The 13878-nt window shown below is 34.3% G+C and overlaps 2 protein-coding genes across 13 annotated transcripts in view; one reads left to right on the plus strand and one right to left on the minus strand.

Annotated features, from left to right (window-relative positions):
• On the minus strand, positions 1 to 9140 carry GPR82 (G protein-coupled receptor 82). Of its 2 annotated transcripts, none has more exons than XM_020967106.2 (3): positions 8932 to 9140; positions 4519 to 4597; positions 1 to 3213 (listed from the first exon to the last, which is right to left on the minus strand). In XM_020967106.2, the coding sequence occupies exon 3, from the start codon at positions 3178 to 3180 to the stop codon at positions 2182 to 2184; it is 999 nt and encodes a 332-aa protein (XP_020822765.1). In that variant the 5' UTR covers positions 3181 to 3213; positions 4519 to 4597; positions 8932 to 9140; the 3' UTR covers positions 1 to 2181. The 2 variants fall into 2 exon arrangements, with proteins under 2 accessions (XP_020822765.1, XP_020822766.1); XM_020967107.2 differs by lacking the exon at positions 8932 to 9140 and adding an exon at positions 6907 to 8711.
• The window catches only part of CASK (calcium/calmodulin dependent serine protein kinase), a 379925-nt gene that overhangs the window by 175263 nt on the left and 190784 nt on the right, over positions 1 to 13878 (plus strand). The window lies entirely within an intron of this gene.

Below are 13878 nucleotides of genomic sequence, written 5' to 3' on the forward strand. Positions count from 1 at the left end.
ATTGAGTTTATAGACTTAAAAGATCAGTTTGATTAAATGGTAAGAATTATTTCATGAATTTGTAAAATACTTTTCACCCATTGAAGATTATCTTTTAATAAATAAATGGAACTTTTTCTATCTAATAATAAAGTCACATACAGTACATAATGGTAATTATTCAAAACCCACAAACAAATGGATCTATTAGGTAGTCTCTGAAAAGCAGAGAAAAGGAGGAAGAGTATTCTAGATATGTGGAATGGTTTGCACTTTAGGAGATGGGTGTATCAAATTCAGTGGAGGAACATAGTTTGTGGAAAGAAATAGTATGAAACAATGCTTCAAAGTTAAGTGAGAACCAAAATTTGGTGGACCTTAAATGTCAGACTGATGAGTTTGTGTTTTTTTAATAATAGCAGATTATGGGGGAAATATAGAAATTTAGTTATAATTAATTTAAAATGCCAGAAATGTAGGGTTTCTTCCATAAGACCAAGGTTTTCTTTTTTCTTTAATAAATTTATTTTTTTTTTGCGTTCTTTTTTTTTTTTGGATTTCTGAATTCTCTCCCTTCTTTCTCTCTCCCCCAGCTGTTGAGAAAGGCAAGCAATATGAATTCAATTATACATGTGAAACCATGCAAAATATTTCCATATTAGCCATGTTGTTAAAAAAAAATTTAAAAAGCAACAAAAATAAAGTGAAAGAATTATTTGCAATTTGTACTCAGAATTCATCATTTGTCTCTCCAGAGTTGGATAGCATTTTTTATCACAAGTCCTTCTGTATTGTCTAAGATCATTGTATTGATCAGAGTAGCTGAGTCTTTCACAATTAATCATCTTTACAGTATTGTTACTATGTACAGTGTTCTCTTGATTCTGCTCACTTCACCTTGCATCAGTTCACGTCTTCCAGGTTTTTCCACAATCTTCCTGTTTGTCATTTCTTAAAGTACAGTAGTATTCCGTCACAATCATAAAACACAACTTGTTCAGCCATTCACCAATTGATGGGCATCCCCTCAATTTCCAAATCTTTACCACCACAAAGATACTATAAATATTTTTGAACATATAGCTCCTTTTCCTTTTCCTTTTTTTTCTCTCTCCAATCTTTTTGGGATACAGACCTAGTAATGGTATTGCTGGGTTAAAGGGTATGCACAGTTTTATAGCCCTGTGAGTTTAGTTCCAAATTGTTCTCCAGAATGGTTTCACAATTCCACCAACAGTGAATTAGTGTTACAGTTTTCCCATATCCCCTCCAGCATTGGTCATTTCCCTTTTCTATCATGTTAGTCAATTTGATAGGTAGGAGGTAGTACCTCACAATTGTTTTAATTTGTATTTCTCTAATCAATAGTGATTTAGAGCATTTTTTCACATCTATAGATAGCTTTGATTTCTTCTAAAAACTGCCTGTTCATATCCTTTGACAGTTTATCAGTTGGAGAATGACTTATTTTTATAAATTTTACATATATATATATACATAGTGTATATATATATATGTTTGAGAAATTAGGCCTTTATCAGAGAAATGTGCTTTAAAAAATATTTCCCAGTTTACTACTTTCGTTGTAATCTTGGCTGCATTGGTTTTGTTTGTGTAAAACCTTTTTAATTTAATATAATCAGAATTAACCTTTTAACTTCCCTTGGTCTTCTCGGTCTCATTTTATCATAAAGTCTTCCCTTATACATAGATATTACAGGTAAAGTTTTCCATGTTCCTCTAATTTGTTTAAGATATCACTCGTGTTAATCATGTTCACCTTTTAACCATATCTTGGTAAGCAATGTGAGATGTTAAAAACTAGGCTTTTCTTATGAGAATATCTATTCTGAACTCCAAGAGTTATAAACATACTCATTTTTATGAATCTTTGTGTTGACAGTCATAGGATTGGGTTCTAGTTATTTAAACACTTTTTACACAGGACTAATAAAATTACCTTTGTTTCACTTTTGTGTTGAAATTCTGAGCTAATGCCTCTGAAAATAACCACAGGCCCAGCTCTTTGTAGCAAAACCCACAGCTACAAATTAAATTTTGTGATTTTTTTAAGATGCCAAATGTCTTTTTGCACTTTATTATATCAGCAGAGCTGTATTATTAATCATCCAATTTGTCATTGAGGTTTGCATGGGTACTTTCCCCATTTTCATAGTGGACTTGATATAAAGATCAATTGCTTTAATGTGGTGAATTGGCCTTTCTAAAGAGATTATATAGTGTCTTTTTAAATGTTTTATCTAGTAAAAGGAATATAATGGGATCTGTGCTACTTCTGGCAGCAGCAAGACAGATGAGGAAATTTTTTATTTCCACTAAATACCCCAGTTGTTGGCTGTCGTTTGTTCTGCTTAGGGCATAAAAAATGGGCATAAAAATACTATATGGAAGAAAGCAAATTATCAGTATAAATTGAATGACCAAAAGGTGTCTTTTCACTGAACAATAAGTGGAATATTTCTGTGTAATGGATGTGCTTTTTCTTATTTTCCTTAGATAGCTGACAAAAGAATAATATGATAGCAGTACCACTAGGAAGCAAAAACCAATAAATGCAGTTCCAATGAGTCTTGCAGGACCAGAAATGCCAGCACCACATTCTGCCACTTCACTGTAGCACATTTCCCCATTTTCTTCATAAAGCTCCACAGCAGAGTAATAAATAGTAACAGGAATTACTGTGGCCAGTACAGCCCCCCATATAAAGCTGCATACCTTTTTGGCAAAGTTGGGCTGGCAGAATTTTTTTAGTATGCGTCCATAAAATATTTTTTCATAGAAGGAAGCATTCTCTTCCTCGATGAGGTCTTTTTTTATGAGAGTAGCATAACGGCTTATCGCAATGCAGCTTAAAGTGGTGAGACTGACAAACATGCTGACATGCAAGAACAGAGTACCCAAAAAATTGACTACCTTGCATTTTGTTGAACTGTATGTCCAATTAAATCCTTCCATGAAATAGGCACTCATAAAAGGCATAGCACTGCATACAAGCAGATTTGCAGTCACCAGATTTATTAAGTACATGTGTGTTGATGTTTTCCTATCAATTTTTCTTAAAAATACCCATTGTGAGAGTATATTTCCCAAAAGTCCTGGAATGCATAGAAAGATATAAATGATAGGTAAAACAATTAAAGAGGCCGCTGATTGTTGAATATGTGTGGAATTATAACCCATTTGTACCAAATTCTCTTGAACGTGGTGCGGGATCTAGAATAGAATTGTACAGAAGAGTTGATTTCATATTATGGTTTTGAATAAGTATTTGGAGAAAATAATAATGTAATTATATACGATATGTTGCTGCTAAAATAGATAAAAAACATCAGTGTCTTCTCTATTCCAAATTGTTGAACTGAATAAAGAACAACTAAAACAATGATTATTGTAATGGAAAATATATCTAAAAAATTAAATTTTAAACTAATAATTTTAAGTGCAGTATTTGTTCTTTGTACCAAAAAAGTTTTAAATTCTTCAGGTTTCATTTGTAATAGTTAATGGTAGTAATAATTTCCTTTTCTTGAATAGTAGTAATTGTTTAAAAGTACATTATCATGGTAGATTCTCACTAATCAGAGAGAAGCTACATCTGATTCAGTTTTAAAAAGTACTTAAAATACTTTTAAACTTTAAAAATAAGTCAAATTCAAATCAATAAACTTTTGTTGGACAAAAGTAATGCCAATTATTACTTTCGAGTACATGTTGATAGTAACAGAAAGTTTACAGGAAGTGTTGTTAAGTGAAGATCCTTCAGGCTTATTGACATTAGGTAAAGCCTGTCAACACACCCTCCAGAACATTAGATTTTGTCATGTTTCATGCCTGTGACCCATATAACCTTACACTCCTGCCCTCTGCCCCATTCCAGCTATGGAACTGTAATCAAATCACTACAGTCATTGCTACTAGAAAGAGTTTTTCATATCACCTCCCTTGGGATTCCATTCACCATCTCTGTGATTTCCCAAAGCAAAATATTCCTTCTAGGCTGCCACTACCTTATATGTTCTATATTCATTATTAGAATATAAACTCCATAAAAAGGCAGGGCTTGGTTTGTTTTTTGTATTTGTATCCTTAGTGCTTATCATAGTGTTTTGTGGCACAGAATAAGGAAGGACATATATTACTTCCATTATTTAATGAAGAAAAATATTAAGCTAATTTTTTTGTTTAGAAAACCCCTTCTTTATAGCTGAAGAGTATACTTTAATCCAGAAGAGCAGAAAATGGCATAGGTCCCAAATTGAGTTCTAACCTGAAACAGGGATAAGATGTAAATCACAAAGGTGATGAAGAGGCCTAATCAATCATAGTGCAGGAATCATCCACAAATACTCTTAATACTTTTCCCCAGTTTTGATATCTAGAATGCTGCTAGAATGCTATTTTTCTCTGCTGGCAATTGGGGACTGCCTGTCTCTATTGAAATATTTGAGGTTTTTCAAAAAACAAGCTATTTAATCACAACAACAGTGTATATGTACTTTTTTTTTTCTTCTCACTTACTTCAAAGGCCTCACAGGAATCCCTGAAGAGTTGAACTGTAAGTCTTAGATCATGGCTTGTCCACTCTTGTTATAGAAGGCTAGAAAAGGGTTGATTAGAAAAGACAGAGGAAGGGACCAGGGGAAATAGAGAGTTTGAACTGAGGTCTATTATCAGGAGCAGACAAAAAGAAACTGACCTACATTCAGTAACCCTATTTATTCAGTATAACAGTATGTCTCCATTTAAGTAACATGTGAAGTGCTTTGTAAATCTTAAGGTACAATGTGAAATTTGATCATTATGCAATACTTTAGGTTCTTTAAAGTTTGTTAAAGAATTCTCTTCTAAAATTTTATTTGCAAGTAAAGAAATAAAACTTAACACTAAGCATTTACAGTTTCATTTTTTTGTGTTATGCATTTTATATGATTATCTAATATTTGACAAAATAGCAGTGCTTCCGTGTCTTACATTAAAAGATTCTAGTTTATAAAATTATACTAATTTTAAAGCAGGCAGACAACAAACATTTACCAAGAGCTTACTATGTGCTGTGTACTCTATTAAGGGCCAGAGATGCAAATACAAGGAAAAAGAAACAGAATCCCTTCCTTCAAGGAACTTAAATGAAAAGAGGAAGAGGAAAGAAGGTATCCATGTTGGGGCATAGTGGCAAAATCCAGAAGCAGGCTGTTGAGGGGACCTACCTACTACTACCTTCAAGACATCAAAAGATTCTAGATGTCACTTAAGTTCAGCAAATGTTTTCTTCTATGTCTACTGTCTACAGAAACTGCTACACACTGAGAAGGATACAAAGTTTAGCTGATGTGCTTTTTGCATTGACTCTGATCTCAAAACATCTTACTACGTTCATAGGTTGTTATGATCAAAAGAATTCAGCACCTGGCAGCTGACCTTCTGATGATGTGTATCTTCAAACTTAGACTTGTTCTCAAAAGGCACATGTTGTCTGCCACTTTCTTGTACTCCAAGGCTTTTAAGCTTGGGGTGAAACAGAGCTTGTGCCCCACCAGCATAACTTTGGGGAACCTAGGGTCAGTCACCTCAGCAGCATAAGTAGGCATGAGAGTAAGACTTTAGTGAAAGAAAAACAACCTGATCTAGATAGTAGAGATATGTATATTTTTTCAGAAAACAGGAAATTAACTGATTAGAGTACAAAAAACTTTGTTTTGTTAACAAAATTAAGTTTATAATATGCCCGTTTCAACTTACACTCTCTAGACCAGGAGTCAACAAATTATGACCTGTGGACCAATCAGCCTGTTGCCTGTTTTTATACAGCAAGCTTAGGAATGGTCTTTACATTTTAAAATAAAGTTTTATTGTATTTTAAAAAGTAAAAATTACTTTTCACTTACTGGACATACAAAAAACAGGTAGAAATCCTGATTTGGCCCTTGGACCATAGTTTGCCAACCCCAGTTCTCAACTATGTTTATTTATCCTGGCCAAGAATCAGATAGCTACTCTATCAATACCACCTATATATGTTCTAGATCAGAATATTAACTTTGGAATTTATATCTGAAAAATTATTGCGGTACTCTACTGAGGTTATGTGAATTCACCATAGTCTTTGAAGCTTTAAGCCTAAATTCTGTTGTCCTTACAATTTTAAGAAAACATTTTGTAAGTAGAGATATATAAAACTATAATAATAATAGTTGATAAAGAGTACTTTATGGTTTGCAAATTATTTTGCACACAGTATCTGTGTTTACTCTTCATGATGTAAGGTAAATATTATAAGTATTGTCCCCATTGTACAAATTAGGAAATTGAGTCTTATTGAGCTTAAGGGACCCATAGCACCTTATCTAGTAAGTGTTTGAGGTTTACATATCCAGCTCTCTTTCCACTATACTATGCCACCTATCAATCTATAACTTGATTGATTTAGAAATCACAAAAGTTGAAATGAAAATATTCTTATATTAAACGAAATCCAAATCTCTGGTCTGAACTGGCTTTGATTTGACATGTATGGTGCAATCTTTTTATAATGCTGATATTGAGAATATCTTCTACCTTAAATTGTATTATATCATGCTTTTATAATAACAGCTTACATGGATAGTACTTTAAGATTTTTAAAAGTGCTTTATATGTATTATCTCATTTAATCCTTGTAACAACCCTGTGTAGCAGGTGCTATTATTGTCCTCATTTTATACATGATGAAACTGAGGCAGACAAAGGTTAAATATCTGACCCAGGGTCACACAGGCAGAAAGCATCTGAACTCCCATGTCCCTTCTTAGAATAATACTTCTTCATCCTGCAGTGCTGTCAAGCTATCTCCCCATGTCTCTTCTACCGTTCATAGCCAGACTGCCAGAAAGACTTATCTAAACACATCGCCTCCTTGTCTTCACTTACCTGTTGAGTTTATCTTCCACCTCTGCCAGGCTTCTGGAATTGCTTTCTCTAGTTACCTAGGGTCTCATAAGTGTTAAATCCATTGACTTTTTTTTTTCTCATTCCTAATTTGGTTGATTTCTCTGAAGCTTTGGACATTAGAACATTTCTTCACTCTAAATGCTTTCTCTTTTCTTAGATTCCATAACACTGATCTCTTGTTTCTTCTGCCTATCCCATTCTTGAATTTGTCTCTTAGAAAGAACATCATCCGCTAGCAAACCTGGTTCTCCCTCAAGGACTATCTTGGGCTTTTTCTGAACTCGGTGTTATTATCAGCTTCTATGGGTTTAATGATCACATCCACTAAGAAGACTTCCAGATCTATATGTCCTACCAAGCTCTTTCCTGAATCCCAGTCCTGCATATCCAGTTACTTGCCAATTCTGGTTAATTCTGCCTCCCACTGTCTCTTACATCTACCTCTTCTCTCAGTTCATAAAGCCTCTGCCCATCCGTCATCTCTCACGTGAAATAACATTCCAACTCCTCTCCCTGCTTCTTTCTCATCTCTTCACTCTCCTAGTCATTCTCCATACAGCTGCACAATTAGCGTTCCTAAAATACAGATCTAACCATTTCACTCTCTGGTCACAATTTTTAATTGGCTCCTTATCCTTATAGATAACCCATTACCTCATTAGCCTTGTATTTATAAAGCCCATTGTAGTCTTGGACCCACCTACTTTTTCAGACACTTCATTGCAGTTACTATCACACACATTTTTTCAGCCAAACTGTGACCTTGTTTTCTGAACTCAACATCCCATCCCCTCTCTGTGCCTTTGTGCCCCCATGCCTGTGATGCACACCATTCTCACTTCTGCTTTTTAGAATTCCTGGCTTTCTTCAAGGTTCAGCTCAAGAGCTGTCACTTGTTACTAGTCTCTTCCTTCTGAAATTACCTTATTTTTATTTACCTGTGAAAAGACTCTGTCTTTCCAGTAGAAGAGAAGCTTCTCAAAGCAGAGACTGCTTTTGTTTTCTTTATCTTGTTAGTGGCTAACACAGTACTGACATTGTACATAATACTTAATGTTTATTGATCTATCTGCAAATATTGCTTTCATTTAGCAGAATCTTATTATAAGTGAAACAGTATGTAGGGCTGCTAGCTAACTTTGCAACTTTGCTTGCCTTTTAAAACTGCAAGAATTGTGAGGAAATAAAGGAGACAGTGATGTAGTGAGAAGAGTACTAGACTTGGAGTCAGGAGATACCTGTCTTTGAGCCTCCCCCTTGTGAGGTCATGAACTGTGAGACCATGGGCAAAATACGGAACTTATCTGTGCTTGAGCTGCTTCATCTGTAAAATGAGTATACTAATTTTAGAATTTAGTATATAAAGTGCTTTTATATATCTTAAAGTACTCTGAAAGTATTCTGAGAAAGGAGAAAATAGTATTGATTAGTCCTGACAAAGTTGAGTTTATGTGGTATTCTGACTTGTAAAAAATAGCATCTGAATACCTTTTTTTTAAGCTTCTTGATGGTTATAGAGAGAGACAGGAGGGAAAGGTTGTGTATAATTTTTCAATATATGTATTGAACAGTAAACTAATATTTTGAGCTTTGTCCTTATTCTTTTTCATTTAAAAAATGTCTAACAAAAACAGAGGGGGAGATTTTTATCATCTTATGTAAAGACAAAAGTATAAGAGTAAGTTGCCTGTGTTATTTTCTAATAGGAGGTTTTTGTTCTTCTTTCTGCTTTAAGGTAAAATAATAGCATGTCACCACAGTGCCTAACTCATATCACTTTAAAAGTGCTTTTTGAGTTTGATTGAATTGAATTGAATCATGGAATATAAAGCCTATAAGACTTATACTTTTTTAATTAAGTTTCAATTTTGATTAATATTTTAAATGTCTGTATGACATAATCATGTATCCTTTCATAAACATTTTTAGAGTTCTACAAAATTCTATTTTTTAGTATTTTGAGCATTTTTATTATCTAATAGATAAATTAGCAATCTACCTTACCTGTGTGATATGCACTATTATTTAGATTCACCAGTGATGGATTTCAAACTTCAGTTTCTCCAGTCACCATTCCAAAATTCTTGTATTTCAGAAAAGCATAGGCGAAGTCTTTTAAAATTCCAGTAGATGTAGTTTCTCAGAAGATTGAGGTATCCTAAATTAGGTTGTTTAAAAAACAGACAAACCTAGAGCTTACAGTGCAGTGTACAGGTTCAGTTTAAGAATTGAAAATAAATCTATTTTCTTAAGGTTGGAGGAAGTTAACAGACTAGTTCCTTATTGGCTATTTTAAGTTCTGGTTAGTTATCTAACTGATATTATGCTTTTTAAAAAGCTAGTTAAGAGGTGAACCAGTTAGTCTTACACAAAAGAAAAAACTTTTATACTTTGAATAGCCATATTGTTGGCAAAAATACTAGAGTGGTTTGCTGTTTCCTTCTCTAATGAATTAAGGCAGAGGTTAAGTGACTTGCCCAGGGTTACACAGGTAGTAAATGTCCAAGGTTGGACTCGAACTCAGGTCTTCCTGATTCTAGACCCAGCATTTCCCAAACGAATCTTAAGAGTCTCTAGGAATGCCAATATTTTGGTATATCTACATCTATCTGTCTGTCTGTCTGTCTGTCTATCTATCTATCTATCTATCTATCTATCTATCTATCTATGTATCTATAGGAATCTTCATTTCAGAAAAAGTTGCCAAAGTTAGATTGTGGATATAAAAAGTTGGGGACAGGAGCTACTCTAGTTAGTAATCTAATACTGAATTAATAAAAGCTCCACACAATTTTGAAGGCTGCCAAACATGTAAATAAATATAGCCAGAAAGCTATACCTAATAAGAAACACTACCCTTTTACACAGAAGCACAGAATGTACTCCAGAATGTTTTCTGGAGGGGACCTAAGAGATCCCCTGTTCAACCCCCTCATTTTAAAAATGAGGAAACTGAAACCCTGATAATTTAAATTACCTGTCTTGTGCTGCCAAGCTAATAATTGGCAATTGTGGAATTAATACTTGGGCTTTGTGATTCTAAATCCTACTTCTTCCCATGCTACCATACTGCATTCTTAAGTGACTAAATGAGGATATGGAAAAGAGAGAGCTGGTGTCCTAAATCTGTTTGTCACTTAGCGTTCCATATTTTATTCATCTTATACATTTAAATTAATGCAGTAATTTTGCCATTTGGAATTTTTTGAATTCTTTAATTATTCCCATAATTCCAATAACTTTTACATACCATTTTTACAATCTTCTTTTCCCTAATATTTTTCCTCTAAACAAAGGGCAGAGTTATTATGCTGGTATCTAAGCCTTGATGTACGAGGTACTCAGGTCTCATTTACCACAGTCAGTGGCAATGTTAATTTCACTCTATAACTCTTGGCATTTTGCTGCTCCTTCAGTAGCTCTCGCTATTTCTCAAAAGGGATTGCTTAAATTTTTTTTAAAAATCATTCTAAAGAGTTTAGAGAACAGGCTGTGAAGATTATGAACTGGTATTTGAAAGATGGTATTTATTCTTAAGCTAGCTTTCTTTTCCAATTTCATGTCTGGGAATGATTTAGGGGCCAGGCAACTATTGTAGATTCTGTTCACTGCTTGTGTGCCACTTTGCATATTTCCACTGACTTAGAGATGTACTGTTATAATTCAAGGCCAGAAGAAGGTAGTAGGAGGGACATATAGGAGAGAAGGAAATATCCCAGGTATACAGATGTGGAAAAAAATATTTCAGCAGGTGGATCTAAGGGGAAAGTGCACTCCTGGTATAGTATAGTGTGAAATATAGCTCTGTAAAGTGTAGGCTGGACCCACATTCTGGTGTACTTTAATTGCCAGGCTAAATGGTATATATTTTATTCTAGAAGAAATAGAGGCATTGAAAATTTTTGAACTAGGGTTGCCATGCTTATACTTATGCATTAAGAAGATTATTTTAGCAGCTTTGTGAAGAATGAATTTAAAAGGGGAGGGATTAGAGGTTGGGAGAGCAATTAAAAAGGTATTGTAGTAGTCTGCATGAAAGGTAATGAAAGTGTACAGAAGGTTATCAGAGAAGGGGACAAATACAAGTGAGATTGTAGACACAGAATTATATAATGAAAGTCAAAGATGACTCCAGAGTTACATGGCTGGGAACATAGTGATACTAGGAACATAAATAGGGAAGTTAGAAGAGTGTAGGTTTAGGGGAAAGGATGACAAGTTTAGTTTTGAACATGTAGAATTTAAGACATTAGTGCTTAGGGAGAATTTAGTACTTAGTATGTAGATTTAGGGTCTATAGGAGTGATTAAAGACATGAGAATAAATGAGATCACTGGAAAACAAGTGAGGCTTAAAGGGAATGTGACCTTGTCATGTTTATTTAGGGAGCAGGAGGAAGCAGAGGGTGAATTGGCAGAGACCAAGAAATGACCAGACGAGTAGGAGGAAAACCAGAAGAAAGTACTAAGAGTTACTAGATGTGACATGTGGATTTTCAGTAGAGTCTTAAGATCAGAAGCCAGATTGCAAAGGTTTGAGAAGTAAGGAAGTGGCAAGGTAATGAGAAAGTGAAAGACAATAGTCATTTAATAAGTGTCCTCTAAGTATCTACTTTGTACTGTGCTACATACATCATTTGAAAAGGGGCTTGTATGGGTTTCAGAGAAACATTGGACAGAATCACTGTCCTTAAAAAAACTTAGAAGTCTGTGAGTCAAGATTTACGTATAGGGAACTATTTGAAAATAAAACCATATATAATGAAATCCTAAATTTTTCTGTACAGGGAAAAAAATAATAAAAGCAATGTAGAATATGATCATTGTATACATGAAGAGAGAGGATGAGATTATTTCGAAAAGTACCTGTTGATGCTAGTCTGTAACCCCATGAAAGCAAAAAGAATGAAGGTGGAGTGTGTGCTCCTGAATATTGATATCCGGGGTCACAAAAGATAGGTAAGTTTGGAGTTGAGTTAGGAAACACGTTCTGGTCATCGGAAGCAGGCTTTGCAATGGCTCAGAGATGAGACTGAAGGCCTAGTTCAAGGAACGGCAAATAGGCCAGTCTAGGTGGACTATAAAGGAGAATGTAATAAGCCTAGAAAAGCCAGCAGGAAACAGATTTAGAAAGGAGTTTCAAATATGAATCTGAGAAGTTTTTGTTTTGTCATAGATGTGACTGGGAGTCATTGAAGGTTCTTGTTATATTTGCATATTCATTTTGGTCAAGGGGAGGTTCCACACAATCGTTTTCCTTCCTTATCTTCTTTGCTTGTTGTATCAAGGCCTACCACCAGGAATTTGCTCGGTTGACTGGCCTGGTATTGCCCTAATAAAGACAATAAAATGCTTTCTCTCTCTTGTTTCCTATTTATCCTGTCTATAGCTTGCCACACATATGCACACACGTTTGCATGTGGTCTCCCCATTAAAATGTGAGCTCCTTGAGGGCAGGGAATGCCTTTTGCTTCTTCTTGTATCCCTAGTGTTTAGCACAGTACTTGGGACATAGTAGGCACTTAATAAATGTCTTTTGATTGATATACAACAAGAGCAAGTAGAAAACTGTGTCAACAGATGGGTGATGGGTCAAACAGTATTTGTTTGCCATGGCTTCTGGATACATAGAACTATCAATGTTCAACTTCCCAGTGGCCCAATGGAGCTATTTAGCCATGGTAGAGATCCTTCCCTACATACAAAATATATTTCCTGGCCATTTCTGTTACAGCAACCAGGTCTTTTCTCTCCTATTCCAAATTTAGACAATAGAAAAAATACCATCATGTTGAACTCTTAACATTCTTGATTTGTGATATTGATGTTCTACTTTTCTTCCACTACAGTGAGAATTCAGAGAGCTGTCCTAGTCTTTATTTTTACTGAATGTGACCTTAAGCAAATCATTTAATACTCTACCTTTTCCAAATATAAAATGAAATTTTAATGTTCATCCCTATTTTTTCATTGATTTTTGGAAGAAAAAATGAAATTTGAGCTATTAAATGAAAAAAAAGAATACAATTAGAGATATTTACTTAAATATAAAATTTTGGGGCAGTATTACGGGGACTTTCTCTGAATAAAATAATGATGAGCATTTATAAAGAAAAAGAATGAACCATCAACTTTTAACAAACACAGAGTGTAATGCCAAGTTATTTGATATCTTCTAATGTAGTTTAATTGTATTAAGTTATACTGCTTATAAAGAAGACCCAAAAAGAAATGGAAAAGTGCATAGGTAGTATAAGTAAGCAGTAGTATGTTGTCAGTGATGACTTGCACACAAGAAGTGGTTTTAAAAATATCCAGTCAGTATCTGATTGGAGAAGGAGATGGGCCAAAGGACAAGTGTATTAGTGTAGCCTTAGAGTTACACTAATACAGATCTAAAAGGTTACTCCTTCATTTGTTGTATTCGCTAAAGAATTCAATCTATGTGTGGGGCAAGATTTATAGGAGAATATGGATCAAATTTTCACAGGTTGAGACAGGCATGGATGAACTGTGATCCATACCCATTAGAAGAAATTAACCCACATCAATAAGGTCGCACATCCATTGATGATAATAAAAGCTTATAAAGCTCTCCATACTGACAAAATGACTTTTTGATACCACTTCACTGAAATTATTTGATCTATAAATAATGACTACCGTGAACTCTCATTTAAAATGTTGGGAAATAACATTTAAAGTACTTTCTAATCTGCCCTCTGGTGAATTGATATTTTCTCCAGTTTACCATACACATATAAGCAATTTTCAAAGATTTCTGTTACAATTAATACTGGAAAAAGTGCTGAGTAGAATTTAAATCTCCATTCAGTTAAATGGTATTTCAGAATTTGACAGTGCCATAGAGATATTATGAATATTAAATATGATACTCTTACTATAGATGTTCTTGTTAATAAAGAAATAGTTGTCAGGAAAAAAGTTCCAG

Source organism: Phascolarctos cinereus, unplaced genomic scaffold (assembly GCF_003287225.1).
Source record: "Phascolarctos cinereus isolate Bilbo 61053 unplaced genomic scaffold, phaCin_HiC Scaffold_726;HRSCAF=1367, whole genome shotgun sequence".
Classification (NCBI taxonomy): Eukaryota; Metazoa; Chordata; class Mammalia; order Diprotodontia; family Phascolarctidae; genus Phascolarctos; species Phascolarctos cinereus.